Below are 23,657 nucleotides of genomic sequence, written 5' to 3' on the forward strand. Positions count from 1 at the left end.
GCGTGCTTCCCTTTCAGATTTGTTCAAGAGTCTGCCTACTGCTCATGCGTCTGTCGTGACCTGGAGACTTTCCATGTGCGTTTCCTAGCCCTTCATGTGGGCTTTTTTTTGGTTTCTCGCTCCATTCAGGAGCTGGGCTTCGTATGATGATGGGCCTTACATTTCTTTGGCCCACTTTTGATTTTCTTTATTGCCTGCCACGTTGAATTATTATTCCTACCGTAATAACTTAATCTTGCTGGACCTCTTTTTGGGCCAGCCGTTCATCCTTTTTCTCAGTGGCCTGTTATGGGCACTGTTTTGCTTTTACTCATGGGCTCCTATGTCCCTTTGGCCTTTTCTTTGGGCATCCATGGCCCGATTGCTTTCTTTGGGCTTTCTCGGCCCGTTTGCTAATTCCACACTCCCATGGGCTTTTTACTAACTTCATTGGGCTTCCCCGACCCAATAACCTTATCCTTATCTTTGGGGTTCATGGGCCTGCCATAAACCCCTTACTTTCTTAGTTTGCATTGCCTTAAGCTTGCGGCAGCCCTTTCTCACTTTTCTACCTCATACTCTGCCCATGAGATGCTATTTCTTTCTTTCCTGGCTTCTTTGAGCCCGCTTGCCTCTTCAAGACCCATTTATTTGTTTGTTGGGCCTGTGATCTATTATTCCTGCCGCTTGGGCCTAATGGGTTTTTTTGCTATTTATCTTGTCAATTCTTTGTAGCCCTCATTATTGGGCTTTTCTATCTTCCTGGGCTTCCACAAATGGCCCTCAACATATACTATGCATTTTAATGTGTATCTTTTAAGTATATCTTTGCATATGAATAGGGTTACAAACTAGTATATATTAATAGTTAAAGCTCAAAGAAAATCTAATTAAATTTTAATTGGATTCTCAATTTTGCGCCACATGTCCTGTTTAATTTTTAATTTTGTGCCAAGTAAATTATTGAGTGTAAAGTTCGAGGAGTCCAAATCTAATTAGATTCTAAATTGAAGTCTAATTTTCGCCACGTGTCCATTTAAGTTTTTAATTTTTGTGGTAAGTAAATTATTGGGTGCAAAAAACAAAAGAGTCTAAACCAATTAAATTCTAAATCACACACACACACACACACACATATATAATGAAAAACCATTACATATTTTAGAAATGTATGGTTTAATATCATGTATAATTTTAATTTGAACATCTTCTATGAAAAAGAAAATATATAAATTTGAACTGTATAATTGTAATTATTTTTAATTGTACCCGTGCATATGCACGTGATTACATATTAATTAAGTTAAAATACTAAAGCTCACAATAACATCTGGTACTTTATAATGCACACAATAACCATTAACTGCACTAGACCAAAACAAAGATCCTGCACTGCTTCAGTTATTTCAATATCAAATTTAACATGTTCCCTTGTCCAGTGTCTCAACCTGAGATTCAGTCACATTGATAAGAAACTATGATATCATCCTTTAATTTTTTTTTTTTTTTTTTTTTTTTTTTTTTTTTTTTTTTTTTTTTTTTACATGAGAAATCTTTCCTATGAGCTACCGAGCCATTGCCATGCTTTATATATTTGATAAGTAATAGATTTTATTTTGGTAACAGTTAAAGAATGATGTTAATTGCAAGAGAATTAGAATATTTTGCTGTTACTGCTTATCTAGTTTGGAAGCAACGAAATTGCCTTGTCTTTGAAGGATCCAAAAATAAAATAAAAATCAGGGTTTAATTTGTGATCCGTTTAAAGTGTAGCGTTCAAAGTGAAAATTTACTGTTTTTCAGCTTGTTGGAAAGCATTAAATAAAATATAAAACGAGGAAAAAATGACATGAAATCTGCTGAAGCACAATGGCAATTCTTGATGATGATTATAGAATCCAGGTTCAAATCCTGGCAGCGGAAAACTCTTTTTTTGTTGTATTTTTAGTGGGCCAGACAAGATTAGATCTTGTACTTCGGCCCACTCTTCTTAGAAACTCAATATTGGCCCACTTAATTTTTTTTTTTTTAAAACATAATAATAAATAAAAATATATTGCATAAAGAACCTATGCTAATCAAACACACCCAAAATGATCACCTTCAGAGTTTATTTATTTATTTATTCGCTTTCATTGCTTTTAGATTTAAAAAAGAGATTATTAATTTCTTTATAGTGTGAGAACAACTGTGGATTACAATTTTCTTTTTATTGTAACGCTATAGATTTTCTAGTTTTTAGGGATTTTTTTTTTTTTTTAGAAGATACTTGAGTGACTACTCAAATAGGTATAATATTAGCTGAGACTGGAATTGGAAGATTTAAAATTTGAGTGCAAGTGGTGTCGTTGGAAGGATTGCAGCTTGGTTGGGGTTGAATTTGAGATTCATTGTGAAATGGGCGGCTTTAGACAAGGTTGAAGTCTTGAAGATCATAAAGAACTTGACTAAAGTTGAAATAAAAAAGGATATGATTATACAATTTCTTTTCTAACGAGAAACAACAACAACAAAAAAACAAAATTTCTTATATTTGGTAGCTACATACAACTCGACAAAAATGGAGGAACATAATACATATAACTGACCCTAACTAATCTATTGAGGATTCATAGCCAACCTCAAATTTCTGAGCTAAGGTTTTGTTGTTGTTGTTATTGGTAGCTACAAGCAACTTGATAAAACTGGCTAATAAAATAGCCGAAGTCAATACCATTTTACACATATCCTTGAAGTAAATCAATAAAACAAATTTGACATGCAAAATTGTTGAGTACCATCATGTCAATTAGTTGTCTTCCTCTTCTTTGACCTCTTTGCATGAGATTTTGCTTTCTTCTTTGATAAATTAGTGGGCTATTTCAGCTTCTTGCTTTGATGCCTTTGAGGCACTCGCTTCTCATCGTCGTCATCCTCAATAGAGAGCGTATCACAAACAGACTTTTCTTCATCAGAACTGAGTAACAACACTTCTACAACATCTTCTTCCACAACTTTCTTGATGTGCTTTACCACCTTTCTCTTCTTTTTCTTCTGTTCCATTATTCAACTACATACATACATGAACACATACTTCTTATTCGAAACATTGAAAAAGAACTCAAATGTTTAAACATCTTATTAAGTGATTAATTCAATTAGAACAAATAAGGCAATAACAACTTACTACCAAAAGTGTTGTTATTGCCTTATTGGTTCTAATTCAAATTCAAGTAATTTATTGCAAAAGTGTTGCGAAAATATTGTAAATGTAGCAATTTTCATAGTTTAAATGGAATAAAAATTAAACAATGATTTTTTTCCTAATAAAAATTGATTTGTAAAATAATATAATCCAAAATATGAATATTATCTAAAAAGAGTGGGCCCAATAGGCTCACTAAAAATACAACAAAAATGGTTTTTTTTTTTTTTTTTTTTTTTTTTTTTTTTTTTGAGAAACTACAAAAATGGTTTCTTTGTAAAATAATATAATCCAAAACATGCATATTAGAGGGAGCCTAAAACAACAAAAATTATCCGCTGCCAGGATTTGAACCTGGATTCTATAATCATCATATCAAGAATTGCCAATGTGCTACAGCGGATTTCATGTACTATTTATCATCATTATTTTTTTTATTTAGTACTTTTCAACAAGCTGAAAAACAATAAATTTTCACTTTGTACGCTATACTTTAAATGGGGCACAAATTAAACCCTGCTTTTATTTTTTTTTAATTTTTGGATATATCCTTCAAAGACAAGACAATTTCGTTGCTTCCAAACCAGATAAGCAGTAACAGAAAAATCTTCTAATTCTCTTGCAGTTACCAACATTCTTTAACTGTTACTAAAATAAAATCTATTACTTATCAACATAAATAAACAGACAAAGCATGGCCTTGGCTCGGTAGCTCATGGGAAAAAAAATTAAGGATGCTATCATAGTTTCTTATCAATGTGACTGAATCTCGGGTTGAGAAACTAGACAAGTGAATGTGTTACATTTGACATTGAAATAATTGAAGCAGTTCAGGATCATCGTTTTGGTCTAGTGCAGTTAATGGTTAGTAACTTAGTATGTGTAGATAAAGCACCAGATGTTAATGTGAGCTTAGAATTTTAACTTAATGTGATTATGATATTAATTTGGACTTGTTAGGCTTAGGCTTGTCTATTAATTTTCCCAAACTAATCAAAATTCTTTTTTAAAACTGGATTGCAGCTAGAACAGACTTGCTAAGTATTCAAGGGGTGTAAAAACTGATCGACAATTTATCATATACAACATATCATAGTAATCATAGAAGTATTACAAGCCAGTACAGCCTCAAGAAAATAAAATCGTAGCACTACTACAAGCTAGTGCATGCACATGAAAATAAACTAATAAAATACAAGTCTCTAGTACTTCTTGAAGCTTCCAAATCAGTTGTCAACCGCTTGTTCTCCAAGCCTCTACTTTGTCTTCGTAGTTTGTATGGCGAAATTATTATGTTACCTGTTTCTTGCCCACTATTGTTGTGCTTTGCCCTCCTATATAGCATTTCATTCATTTGTTTAAAGATGATTTGCAATTTCTTGATCTGAGCCTAAATTTTGGGGGCTTAATCTTCCTTAAGCTTTGGAAATTATTTCTTCTAGTTCAGTTTTTCGACCATGAGCCCTTACCAAAAGTTCAGTTGGCTGCATGTTAGTTTTGATTCACAGACAGATCATTTTGATATGACATTGTTTAACCTTTGCAGTGAACATAAGTCTGGATTCTTGTGGCTCAGGTGAAGTCATATAATTTTTTTAGTATGACTGAAACTAATTCATGTTGATACAATGGAAATACTATATTGATAATGCCATATAAGAAGGATTGGTACCTCCCAGGCACATAAGTGCTTGGGGTAAAAGGAGGGGAGGGTAGGGTTATAGCATTAGGATTTTGAACCAATATAAAAAAACAAATAAATAATTTTTTTTTTAAATGCCATATAAGAAGGAAAACATCTTTTAAAGCAACTTTGGTTGCATTTCCTTTTTTTTCTTTTTGACTAATTTAAATTTCTCTGCATTTCAGCTCAGAGGATGCTTTTTGGTCTTGGGCCATTTCTCGGTGGAATTATTCTTGTTGCATTTGCCCTTGCTTTCCATCTTCAGCATGCTTTTCTAATGGGTGTAGCTTTTGGCATTGCCTTTGTCCTTAGTACTTGGTGACCATCACAGCTACTTTTCTCTTCAAAATTGGATTTATGCCTCTTGCATTACTGCTTGCAATGGGAGCTGCATTCGTCCAAGCTACAGGTTCTAGTGTCTTGAAGCTTGCAGGTCGCAAAAGAGCTTCAGTGAATAACTTGCCTACGGTAACTACTTTCCCGGTGAATGTTCACACATTTCAGTCATTCATGTCATGTGCAGCAGTTGCCTTTCATGCTTTGGCTGAGGGATTTCCAAGTGGCTACATCAAAATCTCTCATGGTCCTTCTTGTCTCTCTACATGGGTTCCCTTCTGTTGCAGCTGTGGCCAGCTGCATATTTGGGGCTACTGACCGCTGGGTGCTGGCATGGGCCCCTTGCAGCTGCTGCCTTAATTGGGTTTACAGGTCCTTTATCCGCAATTGGATCCATACTTGCGGGAATTGACTACACAGGTCTAGACCATGTGATGGTGTTTGCTAATGGGGGATTACTCCCAAGCTTTGGAAGAATTATCAAGAGAGCAGTAAGGTTGGAGACACAAAAAGGCAGTTACGGAGTTGCAGTGGGAGTGGGGTTTGCTTGCACACACCTTACTGCAACTCTTCACCAGAGGCTGACAGATGAGTTGATATTGTTGCAGCTCATGCTTATGTGTAATTATTAGGTGCCCATGTTTGTGGTTAGCATGGTCATCTTTCAACATTTGAGCTTAACACTTGTGCTAGGCACCCCTAAGAAATTGCAGAAGAGATTCAGTGCAAAGGGGCTGTTATAAAGGAAATGTTCCTCAAAAGTATGCCAGGAGATGAGAGGTTTCCTATAGTGCTCATAGATAATATCATTATTTTCCCCTTCTTTTATAGAAAGAACAAATAAAATAAGATTTGAAGTTTTCCTTTGATTGTCCGTTTACATGGCATCGTTATGATTCAAACATATTTCACATTTAGAGAGGAAAAAAAAATTAAAATGGATTTCGATAAATAACCTTTTTCTCCTATTAGCTGCCTATCTTATTGAGCAGGTATGAAATCGAAATGTTTCTCCTGGAAAATTAAGTACCCCATTGATGCTACCATATGATGAATGTAAGGCTATGGACATTGTTGATTTGTTATACTTTAATTTCTCATAATGACTTTCTATGATTGTCAAACAACTTTCTGTGGTGGTGATTGTGTCTGGTTCCATGCTAATCCTCAGCACAGTTTTTTATTTTATTTTTTAAATTAAGATGAATTTCATTGAAACACAATAGAACCACTATAAACCGAGTCTATGTTTGCCGGAGGCAGGGGGTAACACTATACAGCATATGAGCTACGACAAATTGATACAACCCCAAATCCACCTAGCTTTTGACTCTAGGAGAATTCCAATTGGTAGTTAAGACAAAAGACTTTGTTGATGAGGGATCCTTAAATTTTCTTGCTAACCTCCATTTTGCCTCTTAGCATCTCTGCATATGTTTTTGTTTACTTCCTCCTCTGTTTTGACAACACACCACCATAAATTCTATTCGCTATGATATATTTTTCACGGGAAGCATTGTGCATATTTCAGCAGTAGAATTATTAACCCAATGACAACCCTTTGATATATTTCTTACAGGAAGTATCCTAATTCTATTGATAACGAGTGGGATTAAATAAATTCAATCATGGAAATTGCTGAATTATACCACAATTTTAGTAACAACTAAAGCGACAAACAGAAAAAATAAAAATAAAAACTGAAGCAATACTTCTGGAAATGATGGTTTTAATATATGTCATACTGACTCATACACAAACATGAAATTAGTTGGCCCTCTCAGATTGCATTATGAAACTAGTTGTCCCTGCCAGATTCCATTTACCATTGGATTCTCAAATTTGTTGGCGTCCTATTGAGATCACAATATATAGATTGTTGGAGAATGACCAAAACCCAAGTCTTTGGTAACGGTTTTTCTTTTGTAACACACTTATGGTTGGTTGAACGTCTAGAAAGAGAGAGCAATACAGATTGTAGGAAATTATATATATTAATAATTTACAAGTTCATGCACTATACTGTTTTCTAATCATCATCAACATCGACAAATATTTGGCCTGAAAATTTTGGGTTGACTTCTACGCGTCAAAAAAATAACTCACCATTTTTAAGATATCATACAGAAATCACAAAAATAACAAGAAGTCTCAAACAGAAAACATTTTGATTCGATTAGAGCCAGGCGAAACACATTGAGTTGGGGATACCAAGTATCATCTCCATGAAAACACTTAGAAGTAAGTAGTATTATGACTTTCATATGAGCTAAACTTTGACCGTGATCATGATCCAAGCATATAAGAAAATTGCAAAAACATCACTAACAAAAAGAGCTAAAAACATGAAAGATGGAAACTCCAAACTAAACTAACACTTTCACTTGTAAGTCGACTGATTGCTCTGCAAATCCTTACCCCCATCAATCAACTTCTCCTTCTCTGCAACCAAACCCACCTCCACTGCAACCGGTTTAGCTTCCTCAACGCTCTGAGACCCTGTCAACCTAGCCAATATCACAAAGGACATCCCACCAAGAACATTGTTCAAGCATCTCAGAACCACCACTGAGGACTTAAACGCCAATGGAGGTAACCCTTTAGCCAACAAGAACTCGATCCCATTCAAAGTCTGGTACCTGAAATTACTACTAATCCCCATGTGAAGAGCCCAAGTGAGTGAATTCAACAGAGTTGGAGGAGCCTTATTGGGGGTCTCAAAATTGGGATCCATTTTCTTCCTCATACTGATCAACCCATTTGAAAGTACAGTCCCTACAAGCCCGGCAGCAAACCCAACAGCTGCAAAGACAGCTCCTTTGTACACAAAAGTCCCACATCGATTGAGAAGTGAATAAGCACCAGGCTCAAACATATGGCTGGGGGGACAGCTAGCAAAAATGGCAGGCAAAGAAGGCGATGAAGAAGACAAAGTTGGTGCCAATAGATACATAAGAGTAAAGTTAAGTATGGATCCAACGACTAGAGTTGAGAACACGAAATCGAGCTCGTTGAGACCAAAGTTGGGTCGAGAAGCCATGTCTCCGAGAACACAAGCAGTGACACCCACCAACTCTTCCATTAGAACCTTGAAAGGAAACTGTGGATCTGCTGCAACTCTCGATCTCCACCCATTCAAAAACAAACCCAATATCCCAAATCCCCCAGAAGACTTAGACGATGAAGAATCATCACCAGAACCGTTCCCATCTCCTCCTCCTCCTCCTCCTCCTCCATTGCCGCCGCCACGTCCGATTCCAGCGCCGCCGTCGCTGCCTCCGCCGGCAAAAGGCAATAAATTGTTGGGTTTTAGATTTAGAGAACGCTTTTGATTATTAAAATTGAGAGATGCTGATGATGATGAAGAATGTGGAAACGAAATTGAAGCAGGCGGGGCAGCATTGACTCGACTATCGCTAACGTTGTTGTTGTTGCAGCGATATTGTCTGGGATTATTAGAGTAACGAATCTGAAGCTGAGCCGCCATGCTTGCCATCTTTTGTTTATTTCTATAAAACTAAAACTAAAACTAAAAAGCAAAAGGGTTTTAAGGAATCAAGGGTCCGATATACGATGTCAATAACATAGTACCGCTTTTATTTACTGTATTATTCAGACGAAATTAATAATTAGTTAGCTAAAATAGGGTAAAGGTTAAATATAACGATGATTGTTACTTTCACAATATTTTCATAATAAATTATAGGTGATAAGTTGTTGTTTATTTTAATTTAAATCTAAAAATTAAATTATTTTTTTACCCACTTATAATAACCAATAACAACCCATTACTTAGGATTTATTATGAAAATATTGTGGACATAATATTTCTCAAATAAAATAGTAGCTTCTGAGCACGCGCTCTTTTATTTTTTGAGTAAAATTTAATAATTTGCATTCATTATAATTTTAGATTATTACATTTTTTAGTCGACTTACAAATTATTAAACTTTATCGAATTTTTTTTTTTTCATTATAACAACCCACTACTTTGGATTATTACAAATTATTAAACTTTACCTAATTTTTTTTTTTTTTTCATTATAACAACCCACTACTTTGGATTATTACAAATTATTAAACTTTACCTAAATTTTTTTTTTTGTGGTGACTAGAAAATTTAATAAGCCTCTGAGTGTGCTCACGCGTGTTCAGAGGCTAGTCTCTTTTAATTTAGAGATTATTTCTAACTTTTTAAAAATTCTTTAACAAAATTAATGAAATCAAAACTTAGTATATAGTTCTAACTTTTTTTGAAAATTTTTAACAAAATTAATGAAATCAAAAACTTAGAATATAAATAAGCACCATTTTACGCCAATGGTGAATTTTTTGTTTAATATTATAAGAGTATTTAGAAAGAAGAAAACAAAAATAAAACAAAAAGACCTTCACCAGTTCGGTATTTCACTTTTACCATCCACATCCCATATTTCCTTATTTTTAATAGGTTCAATTAAATCACATTTGGATATTCTTAAAAAAAAAAAAAAAAAAAAAAAAAAAAAAAAAAAAAAAAAAACAACAACAACAACAACAACAACAACAACAACAACAATCATATTAGTATATAGATTTAGCCAAATACACCAACTCATTTGAATTCAGATTCAAACTTCTCATAATCATTCTATCTTAAAGATACTATAAATTTGAAGCACATTGATATGTTGGAAATGCAATATTTAATCCAAATTTGAAGTGTAATGAAATGTTAGAAATGCATTACTATGAATTTATTTTTAAGAAATACTGCACATTTTTAATTCAACAAATAAAATAATGATATATAAATATGAATGATATTATTGAACATATTATAATTGTGGGGACTGGCCCAGAATAATAAGTTGGTTGGGCCCTAGGCCCGTCCGAGGACCAGTTCGTCCGAGGAGATATCGTGGCCCAGGCAATCCTCATTTAGGCCCACTGGGGCAAAGAGAACATGTCCGAGAAGTAATACCTCCTCGGACACTGCAAAATCCAGATCAAAGGTGCGTCCAAGCCGCTGTAGTCCACCCTCCAAATACGTAAAAAGGAAGGAAACCCAAAATATCTCAGCAAAGGCTGCCACCATCACATTAAATGCATCACAACTACTCTCCTGGCCGCATTAATGAAGAGACGACCCCTGAATAGTGCTATCTTGGCCACTGCAACTCATAAAGAATTGATAAGGGTGTCTGATGGAACAGGTGCTCAAGTAGGGGTTTGGATGATTAACAAGTGTAAAGCCCAGATGATATGAAATGGCCTATATAATATGTAAAAAGTCCTCCAAGAAGGGGGACACAGGAAAAAAAAAGGGAATGAACACAGGAGAGAAATTTTACTGTATGAATATATGCCTATGAATAAAGTTTCGAGCCTGATCACTTGAGAGGGATCTCTCTTCACGTCCATCTTTTTTGTTCTTGTTTCTGTATTTCCTTAACCCATGCAACAAACCGTCTAAGCTAATTGAAACCAAGTTCTTTGGCCCATACTCTACAAAAAATTTCATTGTGTGAGACTTCTTGGGTCAAGACTTGACCGACAAGGATTGGACCATTAAAATTGTGCCCCTACAATAATAACTTTAAAAAATTAAAAATAAAATTAAGTTGTGATTAATCCAAACTGTAGAGATATTGGGCCCAAGAGTTCATTATCTATTTGTATATTAGGCCTATGGTCCAAACCGAGGACGATGGTTTGTCCGAGGAGGAGAAATCTTTGTTAGAAGAGACTGTGTTAGTGAATAAAGAGGTTAGTTTTGGTCATAATGGTTCAAGAGGGTGGGCCGAGGATAAATGCATCCTCGACTGGACAAAGCCAAGATCTGAAGAGATAGTTTGTCGACCAGGGTAACGTTCTAGGAAATTCTGTTAGAGCAAATAAGCATTGCAAAGACATCAGACAGAGAGGAGTCCTAAAATATCTAAGGAGAAAGTTGCTACCACCGCATTAAATACTCTGCAACTAACTCTCTGATCACATTAATGTGAAGGTGATACCTGAACAGTAGCCTTCAGCCTTACAACTACTACCTAAAAATTTTGGGAAGGGGCTGATGGAACAAGTATCAAGATCAACTAATCTGACCTGCACGTGGAGGGTAGAGATGAAAAGGGAAAAGGGTATAAAAAAAGGGGGAGCAATCAAAATAGGGGATCGAGAAATCAAGAAAGAAACACTGTAGCAATTAAGAACTAACTTTGTAATCAAACCTGAAAGAAATATATAAGAACTGATCTCCACAGATTGTGCCGAGAAATATAACTCTCTGGCCGCATTAATGTGGAGGTGATACGTGAATAGTAGCCTTCAGCCTTACAACTACTACCTAAAGACTTTGGGAAGGGGCCGATGGAACAAATATCAAGATCAACCAATCTAACCTGCACGTAAAGGGTAGAGATGAAAAGGGAAAAGGGTATAAAAGAAAGGGGAGCAATTAAAATAGGGGATCGAGAAATCAAGAAAGAAACATTGTAGCAATCAAGAACTAACTTTGTAATCAAACCTGAAAGAAATATATAAGAACTGATCTCCTCGGATTGTGCCGATGACGATTTTCTTCAACATAAACCTGTCTAATTTCATTCACTTGTCATCCAAATCTACTTTAATGTTTTTCTGATTAATTAAAACCTAGTTTTCTAACCCATTCTCTACAAATTCATTGTTTTAGGCTTTTTAGGCCGAAATCCATCCACCTTTTGGACTAAGGAACCAAATCTGTTCCTTACACAAACCTTTTACCTTGTTCCTAATTTGCACATTATCGTGAATATCACCAAAAAATAAAAATCATAAGCATCACATATTCTGGTTAGGTTCAAATTGCACCATGCTTTCAAGGTAGCCAATCAATCCATTCATCTCATTATTTTTCCGATCTTCAAACCCTTGAAAGGAACCATTGCATAACATTGTAAAAGATTGTGAGGAAAATTTAAAAACAATAAATGTGTATTTTTTTTCAAAGTAAAATATCATAAATTTTGTCATAATATTTTAAAATTTCAATACATATGTATTCACATTCTCCTACTATAGAAGGCGTGTTTTGAAACCAAACTTTCTATAACTGAAGATCCAAAACTCAAACTCAAAAGCAGTAAAATTTGCTAAAGTTACATTTACAAACTAAGTTCACACTATCAATGCGCCACGATCCAAAACTTGTTTCTCATTTACATGTTGCTACTACATTTCTCAGTCCTCATTTTATGATATTGCTGAGTATCTTTCCACTTTCTTTTTCATTCTTGTTGATGGTGCAAGCTAAGAGAGCCATCTTTCAACAAAATCATCCGCTAACAATAAAACTAAAATCATCAAATTTGGTGAATACTAAATTACTAATTAATACATGAAACTAATAAAACAATTAAAGAATGAAAAGATAAAGGTTATAAAAATTAAAAATATAAAAAAAATTAAAAAAAAAAATTAAAAAAAAAAAAACACTCTGACCAAAACTCATTAGGATTTAGGAGTCAACCATGGGAAAATCATCTTTTTATACATAGTAGCACCTTTTGTTTTTTGGCTGCGTGCTTTTTTTTTTTTTTTTTTTTTTTTTTTAGTATTGAAGAAAATGAATAGGGAGTCACATACAGTAATTTTACTGAGATTTTAAAACTGTATGTGATGAGAACACAGGCTTCCATCAAAAAAAAAAAAAAACACAGGCTTAACAAAAGTAATTGTGAGGTGTTTTGTTCCTATAAATTTTGCCAAAAGAAATTTTTTGAATTTTGAACAAAATCAAAACAAACGTGTGGGGAGATTTTTTTTTTAAAGTAGCGTGTAGGATTTTTTTTTTTTTAATAGTAACTTTGTATTTATCTACTATTTAGTGGAGGTTTATTGTTTTTAATTTTTGTCAATTTAAAATTAAAACCCTAAAAATTGACTAGAAGGATGTATAAATGATTGGTAGTGGGGCTGTACGTGGGATTTTTTAAAAAAAATTATTTTTGAATTTAGCTATTGAATTTTCTTATATGTCCCCTTTTTTTTGAAGTGTAATGATAATACGAGGTTGTGGGTCCGGGAGGTCTACAATCCGGCCCAAACTCTATCTGGACCCAGGGCCCTTGCCGAGGAGATATTTTGCTGAGGACGAATAATCGATGGCCGGGGTGTCAAGGGGAACGGCTGAGAAACTACCCTGTCCTCGGCATTCCAGAACTTCAATGGGAAGACCAACATTTTGGTGGAGGCTATCCCCAAACAGCCCCCTGAAGGGGATGTGAGTGGAATGGGGCCCATAGGGAAGCGGGGTGTAAAATTGGATCAAGGAAAATGCGTCCCCTCCGCATTAAATGCATCTGCCAACGTCCAGATCCGATTAATGAGAAAAGACGTTTGGACGGTGTAAACTTCGATTTTCGCAACTAGTAGAAAGTAAAAAGGGACGGTTGATGGGATAGATACAGAAATAAGCACCTGCCCGACCAACAAGTGGAGGGCTAGGATCAACCAAGACGGACTATATAATAAAAAGGTAGGTGCACCAAGCAAGAGGCTGGAAAAAATGGCCAAAAACTAGAGCCTCCCAGCCCACCTCCAGGAGAAAAACTCCAGGGGTGAAGAAAACTTAACCATGTATGAACACCACGAAAAACCCACCGCCTGGTAACCAAGGCCTAGCCTTTCAAGCCCACGCTCTACAAATGATATTGGTTGGGCCATTTTACGTGCGAACCCAAAACCGTTACGGTTCGTTACGAATCGTGTCCTTACAATTGGCGCCGTCTGTGGGAAAGGCTTGTGTTTCGGCATAAGCGGTAGGTCGAGAGAGTTCCTTTGTCATTTCTAACATCTGGTTATAGAACTTAGGTGTAAAGTTCTGCTAGGGGCTATGCTTCTTGACTAGGGGCTATGCTTGGTAGCGTTAATTGCACGGATAATTCTAGGGGCTTGGCCGAGGAGCTAACTCCCCTAAAGCCAAGGTCCAACGCAAAAAGAAAACTGGGTTTTGGACAGAACCAAGGCATTGCATGGTCCTCGGACTCAAGCCTATGGGGAAACCAACTACTTGGATGAGAAAACTGGGTTTTGGACAGAACCAAGGCATTGCATGGTCCTCGGACTCAAACCTATGGGGAAACCAACTACTTGGATGAGAAAACTGGGTTTTGGACAGAACCAAGGCATTGCATGGTCTTCAGACTCAAGCCTATGGGGAAACCGACTACTTGGATGAGAAAACTGGGCACTAAGCAAGACTTAGCTACTATGCATGACGTCAAAAATGGTGCCTATATTTTCGTCGAACGAGGGTCCGAAATGAGTCTAAAGGCTCTGCGGGTGCAAGTAAGCTAGGGTTTTGAAACATGATGATAAATGTATTGCATGCATAAATATTCGTACATGTTAAAATGAATCAGCGCAGAATTAATAAACAATATTACGTATCAACAAGGGTAGCTAACAAGTAACCAAAAGGAAAAAGGAAAAACAAGATTTCATATATACATAATCAAACGCGTGCAAATCATCAATAGATTAGAAAGTTTTCGAAATAAAAAGAAACAAGTTAAATTGATAAATTAGAAACGGATACAAAAGCCTAGCCAGGATTTCTACTTTTCTACTTTTGCGCCGGTCACGTCCTGAGAGGAAGAAACGGGATCAGCTTCGACGCCCGGGAGGATGGTCCCTTCTGGGGAAGGCTGAACAGGGTCAGTACTGGTACTCTGGGGGACCACAGCAAGGGGAATTGCCTGTGGCGGCTGGGCAAGTGTGGCTGGCTCCTCCGTACTAGACACCTGAATGCCAACCGCGGGCTTAGTAACCTCTTTAGGTGCCTCAGGATCCATATGCTAAGATATCACTATCACCTCCTGAAGTTCTCCCTCTTTGAGCGCCTTGCCAGAAGAACCGCTGACCTGTACGTCTTCCAACGGGGTGACCCCTCCCTCGGGTTGGTCATCCATAGCCGCGGAGCTGGTGGAAGTGACCTCGCGGATGGCCGTAGGGTAGAATATGTTCTCCGCCTTCCACAAATCAGATGAAACATCCACCCCAGCTCGCTTCAATGCCTCTTCCCAAACCTGGGAGCAATAAAACCTGCACACTCCAGGAATCTGGGCCTTAAGGGTGGCTTGGGTTTCAGCCACTCCCATATTATAACCATCATCCTTGGCCGTATTCTTGGCAGCCTTTACATCATTCCTAGCAAACTCGGCCTCCTACTTTGCCCTTAGGGCTTCATCACGGGCATATTCTGCCACTCCTTTTTCATGCACAGCCACGACCAGCTGCTTATTTAAACCCTCGATCAGGTTTTTGGCTATTCGCAACTGGTCCTCGGCTTCAAGTACGCGCTTTGTTTGGTCCTCGGCCTGTTTTTGGGCGCTAGCTAGGCCCGCCGAGACGTTATCCCTCTCGCGGATAGTTATTGTTAAGTCAGCCTTGACTTTGGCAAGTTCATCCTCAGAGGCTTCGAGAGTCTTCGAGGCCGTTATGCGCTTCTTGCGTTCGTTCTCGGCCGCCTTACTCCTGTTATTCACCTCTTCCTCCATCCTATAGGTTGCCTAGAGAGCCTGTCAAGAGAGATGAGCGTGTAGTTAGTAACAAACCAGTGGCAAGAGCTAACAAAGTGTTAGGTTTCAAGAAATCTTACCATGCCCAAGTACCTCTTAATGCTGAGAAAGACCTCCTGCATCCTCATTCTCCTCAGTTCATCCAGGTCAATGCATTCGCCACGTAGCCACCCTTGCCATCTCCAAACTCCCTCAGAGAGGCCGTTTCCAGCAGTGGACCCCCGTGAAGCATTGGGGCAGGAAGCCAGGCACTCGGTAGGGACTGGGACTCAATCCCCTTTCCCTTGCCTTGAGAAGTTTGGACTTTAGTTTCTTTGCCCTTGCCTTGGTGTCCAATCTTCAGTTGTTTTGTACGCGGAGCCTCATCCTTCTCCTTAGAAGGTTGGGATTTTCCCTCGTCCATGACGTCCTTGCCCTTGGGGCTCCTCTTTCTCTTAGGATCAGCGCCTTCAGGTCGAGGAGGCCGAGCTGGTTGGGAGGAAGTAGGAAGTTCGGGGCGGGTGGATTGTGGCTGAGACTTGGTGGAGGATGACCTGGTTTGGATAGTAAGGGGCCGAGGTGGTGGAGAAGGAGCATCGGGTTGTGGTGTTTCCTGTGTATCCTTCCCAGGTTGGCCCTCGAGGAGTTGGAGAAGGGGGGTCAAAGGTATTCTCTTGAGTCCCATCTCGGCTTGAGAAGAGGTGCCTATTGACGACAATTCCGCCTCGGACAAGGCTGGGTCACCTATGTCACCAGGAGGGTCCTCGGATTGGTAGACTAGGTCAAATACCCCAAAACCTTCCTCGGGCCGATCTGGCTCGCCTTCGTCCTCTGCTACTTTATGAGACGAGGAGGGGCCCACCTGTGGGATGTTCTCGGGGACAGCTGGCTCCTGGGAGATTAAAAATCCCGTTTCAACTACGGTAATTTTTGGAAGCCAAGGACGGCGGGCGCTGATCAGTGCCTTGCGTCCGCAAATGACTTATGAACAGGAGGGTACCCTAGTATTTTGTGAGCTACTCGGACTTGACCATCTCTTTCATTCACGAAAACTGCCGCTTGTAAAACGGTCTCCAAGTCCGCCCGGTTGACTAAGTGAAAATGTCGCGTGTAGGCGTGTAGATCTACAAAAAGACAAACACGTATGCATAGTTAGTTACCGAACAACATTATATTAGAATGGCGTAAAGGGTCATCCCCCTTCCGTTCCCAGTACCCCACCTGGTTCTCCTTCTACTATGGGGCACGGATCGCCATCGTGCCATTCTCCAGAGACGATAAGGAAATCCTTGTTTAATCCCTTGTTGGAGTCAGGGAGGCACTGGATTAACCGAACCCTCTCGTCCCTCGACTTCATGTAGTAGGTTTTCCCCTTCAATTTTTGGAGGTTATAGCACCAGTTCACATCATGATGGGTCAGTCTTAACCCCATCTTCTCATTTAAAGCGTCCACGCAACCCAAAATCCTAAAAACGTTGCCGGCGCACTGGGTGGGGGCTAAACGGAAATGTCTGAGGTAACCCCTCGTCACTGGCCCCATAGGGATTGTCATACCTCCCTCAACAAAGGCGAGGACGGGAATTACAACCGCGCCCGTTCCCCTCTTATAGTGCCATTCCCCCATCTTACAGTGCTCCAGACTTACGTTGGGGGGAATCCTATAGTCAACGATGAACTTATTCATCGCCTCTTCAGTATCGACTAACTTCCTCAGTCTCAATTTAGTCATCTTTGTGATTTACTAAACAAACCCGACCCGCGACGGGAAAAGAAAGGGAGCCAAAGAGAAATAAACCCAAAAAAGAAAAAGCACGAGTTAATGGAGGTAGGGAACTTACATAAGAGAAGAATTACGCTTCGGATAGGCTTTATGTGCTTGAGATAGACTTGAATTTGGGCGGAAGTTCAGATGAACCCAGAATACACGCACTAAAACTCTTAAGTGCAGAACTGAAGAGACGGATCCATCCCTAAAAAAATCTTTTATACTTTCTAGGGTAACTACACACCTTTTCCCGCCCAAAAAGACCAGAAGATCACCACCGTTCGATTTCCATCATACCGTAGAACATGGGAAGCATAAAGCCGCCCGTATTTAATGAGGCCACGTTTCGCCTTCCAACGGCTCTAGGAACGTGCCTTGGGCAGATGAAAAATCTCGGGAACCGATAGGTGACAAGGATTGACAGGCATTGGCAGATTTCTGATGTCATCAAAACCCTCCTATCCGTCCGAGGAGATGGATAGCAAGATTTTGAGGGGCTATTGTGGGTCTGGGAGGTCTACAATCCGGCCCAAACTCTATCTGGGCCCAGGGCCCTTGCCGAGGAGGTATTTTGCCGAGGACGAATAATCGATGGCCGGGGTGTCAAGGGGAACGGCTGAGAAACTACCCTGTCCTCGGCATTCCAGAACTTCAATGGGAAGACCAACATCTTGGTGGAGGCTATCCCCAAACAGCCCCCTGAAGGGGATGTGAATGGAATGGGGCCCATAGGGAAGCAGGGTGTAAAATTGGATCAAGGAAAATGCGTCCCCTCCGCATTAAATGCATCTGCCAACGTCCAGATCCGATTAATGAGAAAAGACGTTTTGACGGTGTAAACTTCGATTTTCGCAACTAGTAGAAAGTAAGAAAGGACGGTTGATGGGATGGATACAGAAATAAGCACCTGCCCGACCAACAAGTGGAGGGCTAGGATCAACCAAGACGGACTATATAATAAAAAGGTTGGTGCACCAAGCAAGAGGCTGGGAAAAATGGCCAAAAACTAGAGCCTTCCAGCCCACCTCCAGGAGAAAAACTCCAAGGGTGAAGAAAACTTAACCATGTATGAACACCACGAAAAACCCACCGCCTGGTGACCAAGGCCTAGCCTTTCAAGCCCACGCTCTACAAATGATATTGTTTGGACCATTTTACGTGTGAACCCAAAACCGTTACGGTTCGTTACGAATCGTGTCCTTACAGAGGTATTAGGGGTATTTTAGTCAATATATGTAGAAGTAACTAACTTTTTGAATCTTGTTAATATATAGAGATAAATAACCCCAAAAAAAAAAAATCACCTAAAAATGGGGAATTTGCTATAGTTGCTCATTAAGGGTATTAACCCTTAGAATTTTTTTTTTTTTTTTAAATATTGTGACGAAATTATTAAAAAAAAATTGAATTTTAAATAAAATTTGGTATTTTAAAATGGAAAATCATGTTATATACCATGTGTAACTTGAAAACGTAACTTTAAATCATGCTATATATCGCCAGTTTTAAAAATAGAGAGATAATAAAAAAGGATGAGTAAGAAAGTGTTGTTAATGATTGACCTAAATTAATATTATTCTTCACCTTTCTCTCAAAAAAAAATTAGTATTATTCTAAGTTGATTGTTTCTCTTCAAATCATCAATCAATCAATCAATAATATATATAAAAACATAGGTCTCATGTGGGAGAGTATGAAGTTCTATCTTTTTGAGGATTCTCTTACATTAAAAAGATAATGACTATTTGTTTATTGAATAGACACCAATTAAAAGAGATTAACTCTTTTTGTACTAAATAGACACTAATTAAAAGATAATAACTCTTTGTTTCCTTTTATTCATTGTTTCAAGACTAAACACCAATTAAAAGATAATGCCTCTTTGTTTTCTTTGGTTTATTATTTCAAGACTTTTCCTCTCTTTTCTTTCAAGATTATTTGGTTTTTATCCTCTTGCACTTCTCATTCTTTATATACACATGATCCTAACCATTCATGCCATCCCATCTTAATACACATGAAATTATCCAAACCAAGAAGGATGTCCTTAAGTTTCAATCTGCGACTAGTATTAATAATTTACAAGTTCATGCACTATACTGTTTTCTAATCATCATCAACATCGACAAATATTTGGCCTAAAAATTTTGGGTTGACTTCTACGCATCAAAAGGCAAGAAATATATACACCTTCAAAAAAATAACTCACCATTTTTAAGATATCATACAGAAAATCCCAAAATTAACAGGAAATCTCAAACAGAAAGCATTTTGATTCGATTAGAGCCAGACAAAACACATTGAGTTGGGGCTACCAAGTATCATCTCCATGAAAACACTTAAGAAGTAAGTAGTATTATGACTTTCATATGAGCTAAACTTTGACCGTGATCATGATCCAAACATATAAGAAAATTGCAAAAACATCACTAACAAAAAGAGCTAAAAACATGGAAGATGGAAACTCCAAACTAAACTAACACTTTCACTTGTAAGTCGACTGATTGCTCTGCAAATCCTCACCCCCATCAATCAACTTCTCCTTCTCTGCAACCAAACCCACCTCCACTGCAACCGGTTTAGCTTCCTTAACGCTCTGAGACCCTGTCAACCTAGCCAATATCACAAAGGACATTCCGCCAAGAACATTGTTCAAGCATGTCAGAACCACCACTGAGGACTTAAACGTCAATGGAGGCAACCCTTTAGCCAACAAGAACTCGATCCCATTCAAAGTCTGGTACCTGAAATTACTACTAATCCCCATGTGAAGAGCCCAAGTGAGTGAATTCAACAGAGTTGGAGGAGCCTTATTGGGGGTCTCAAAATTGGGATCCATTTTCTTCCTCATACTGATCAACCCATTTGAAAGTACAGTCCCTACAAGCCCAGCAGCAAACCCAACAGCTGCAAAGACAGCTCCTTTGTACACAAAAGTCCCACATCGATTGAGAAGTGAATAAGCACCAGGCTCAAACATATGGCTGGGGGGACAGCTAGCAAGCAAAAATGGCAGGCAAAGAAGGCGATGAAGAAGACAAAGTTGGTGCCAATAGAGACTTAAGAGTGAAGTTTAGTATGGATCCAACGACTAGAGTTGAGAACACGAAATCGAGCTCGTTGAGACCAAAGTTGGGTCGAGAAGCCATGTCTCCAAGAACACAAGCAGTGACACCCACCAACTCTTCCATTAGAACCTTGAAAGGAAATTGTGGATCTGCTGCAACTCTCGATCTCCATCCATTCAGAAACAAACCCAATATCCCAAATCCCCCAGAAGACTTAGACGATGAAGAATCATCACCAGAACCGTTCCCATATCCTCCTCCTCCTCCGTTACCGCCGCCACGTCCGATTCCAGCTCCGCCGGCAAAAGGCAATAACTTGTTGAGTATTAGATTTAGAGAACGCTTATGATTATTAAAATTGAGAGATGCTGATGATGAAGAATGCGGAAACGAAATTGAAGCAGGTGGGGCAGCATTGAATCGATTATCGCTAAAGTTGTTGTTGTTGTTGCAGCGATATTGTCTGGGATTTTTAGAGTAACGAATCTGAAGCTGGGCCGCCATGCTTGCCATCTTTTGTTTATTTCTATAAACTAGTTTTAGTTTTACTAACGTAGTACCACTTTTATAGGAAAACACCTGAAAGTCGGAAAGGTGCTTTCTTTTATTTACTGTATTATTTAGACGGAAAAAACCTCTAATGCGCAGCCAGTTGCAAGAAACTTGCCTCTAAGAGGCAGATGGACCCCATATTGGCACATGAGATACCGATTCTATTTAAATGAAATAAATAATTAGTTAGGTAAAATAGGGTAAAGGGTAAATAAAAATAACCAAAAGAAAAAAATCACCTAAAATGGGGAATTTGTTATAGTTGCTTCTTGATGGATATATTATGGGTATTAGCTTAGAAAATATATACTTTTTAAAAAAATTATGAAAAAAAAAAACTGAATATTAAATAAAATTTGGCATTTAAAATGAAAAATCATGTTATATATACAACAAGACTTAAAATCATGTTATAAACCGCCAATTTTTAAAATGGATAGAAATAATAAAAAAGAAGAGTAAAAAAGTGATATCAATGATTGATCTAAAATAATATTAGGGGAAATTACACTTTACTCACATGTGATTTGCCTGAAAAACGCTTTACCCACCTGAGGTTAGCTCCGTTTGTCTCCCGTTACCCACCTCTATTAAAGATAAGGGTAAATTTGTATTTTTGTTACCTTTTTATGTCTCTGTCCTCTTAAAACATAAAAAATTAAGGGAAAAGAAGATCTAAAAACTAGGTTTTGTAGAAATTAAAACCTAACTTTTACTATTTCTTTTCATGTATCGACTTTTATGCCTTTTGTAAGGACACGATTTTGTAACGAACCTAAACAGTATTGGGTTCGCACGTAAAAAGGCCCAGACAATATGATTTGTAGAGCGTGGGTGTAAAGAACTAGGTTAACTGTGGTCTCTCTTAAAAAGATTCACTCTCAAGCTCGTTAAAGGTCTAAAGTTGGTACAACGAACGTTTTCTTTAGTGACCAGTGCAATTCTTTTTCTCTACTCTTACTTTCTTCTTTTTCTGTTTATGTCTTTTTCTCCTTTCTTTTTCTGTTCCGATCCTCTTTCTTCATGCTCTTCTTTTAGTTTATATACTCCCCTTTGCGCTCCATCCTTATCGCACACGTGTAGGTTGGGTCCGGAGGATTTCCTTCTGTCCCATCTGGCACCTCCTGGAACTTCCTATGGGCAGCTGTAAGGCTGCTTCCTTACTGTTCAGGTATCACCTCCACATTAATGCGGCCAGAGAGTTGGTTGAGAGGTCATTAATGCGGAGGCAGCTGTAGTTACAGATATTTGTTTGCCTTATCTCTTTCATCCTTAGTCGGTTACTCTATCCTTTACGGTGACCTAATTCTGAGATCTGGTCGCAATAAGACCACGTCCCGATCTTCCTCGGACGCGATCATCCTCGGACGCATACTGCCGAGGAGTATGGTGTCCTCGGACGGATACACATCCTCGGATGGGCCACGGGCCCAACAATCCTGAATCAATTTTGAACCCTATGGGCCTATTGATCGAACGGTCCCCACAATAGCCCCTCAAAATCCTACTTTTCGACTCTTCGGGAGAAAAGGTGGATTTTGACGTCATAAGCCTGCACCTGTGCGCATTTTGGGGCATGCCCCTGACGCTTCAGCACCCCGATTTTGGCAGCATTAAATTCTAACAACTCCCTTGTCTCCCACGTTCGACGGTGAGATCTAAATTAGACGGCAGGGGGTTTCCCTTGTTCTGTGAGCGGGAATTTCACCGCTCACAATCCTCTCATGACTATAAAGGCGTTCCCTAATCAAACCTGCACCTTACCTTTGATGATTACGTAGTTCCAGAGCTTATACACTGAATCTGCCTTCTTCCAGTCTTCGCTATTCTCCTGGCGATTACGAATAATCGTACGTTGTCCGAGGTCCTTCCTTTAAACCTGTAAGTCCTCTTGAAGTTTTTACCACTTTTGTTTAAAGCCAAAAAGTCTTTTCTACTAAGTTTTTTAGAAAAATGGGGAAACAGAAGAATCCCTTTCGATGTCTCGTTGAATCCGAGGAGGGTATTAGAAACTTCCGCTCTAAGTACAAGATCCCCCCAACGGTAGGGATGAGGTATGCAGCCCAAGGGGAGTGGGTTGATGCCAGGCAAACTGGGGAAGTAGTTATCCCCATGATCGCCTTTATTGAGGGCGGGATGACTATCCCCATGGGTAGTATCACTAGGGGTTACCTCAACTTCTTTAGGCTATCCCCCACCCAATGTGCTCCCAATATGTTTAGGGTCCTGGGAAGCGTAGACGCTCTGAATCAGAGAATGGATCTAAAGCTAACCTATCATGACGTGAATTGGGTGTACAACCTTCACCGCCTAGCTGACCAGGGCTATTATCTCAAGTCGAGATATCCTGAAGTAAGGCTAATTCAGTGCCTTCCCACTTCAAATAAGAACCTAAAAGAGGATTTCCTTATTTTTTCTGGGGAATGGCATGATGGTCTACCTTGCCCGACAGTAGAAGGAACACCAGGTGGGTGCGAAGTTATAGACCTATACTATCTAGCTCGCGAACACATTTTACTTACCTTTATTATTTTCGTGTCTTACAACTTTAACTTTAGAATCAACGGT

At 38.6% G+C, this 23,657-nt stretch overlaps 1 protein-coding gene and 1 pseudogene across 1 annotated transcript; both read right to left on the reverse strand.

Annotated features, from left to right (window-relative positions):
• Positions 1-7,322: 7,322 nt before the first annotated feature.
• LOC115953206 (protein RETICULATA-RELATED 3, chloroplastic-like) lies at positions 7,323-8,724 on the reverse strand. The gene has a single exon (XM_031070741.1). It carries the CDS (start codon positions 8,677-8,679, stop codon positions 7,564-7,566), a length of 1,116 nt encoding a protein of 371 aa, XP_030926601.1. The 5' UTR covers positions 8,680-8,724; the 3' UTR covers positions 7,323-7,563.
• Positions 8,725-19,811: 11,087 nt separating this feature from the next.
• Positions 19,812-21,047, reverse strand: LOC115953808 (annotated as a pseudogene).
• Between the last annotated feature and the right edge of the window lie 2,610 nt (positions 21,048-23,657).

This window comes from Quercus lobata, chromosome 7, assembly GCF_001633185.2.
Source record: "Quercus lobata isolate SW786 chromosome 7, ValleyOak3.0 Primary Assembly, whole genome shotgun sequence".
Lineage (NCBI taxonomy): Eukaryota > Viridiplantae > Streptophyta > Magnoliopsida > Fagales > Fagaceae > Quercus > Quercus lobata.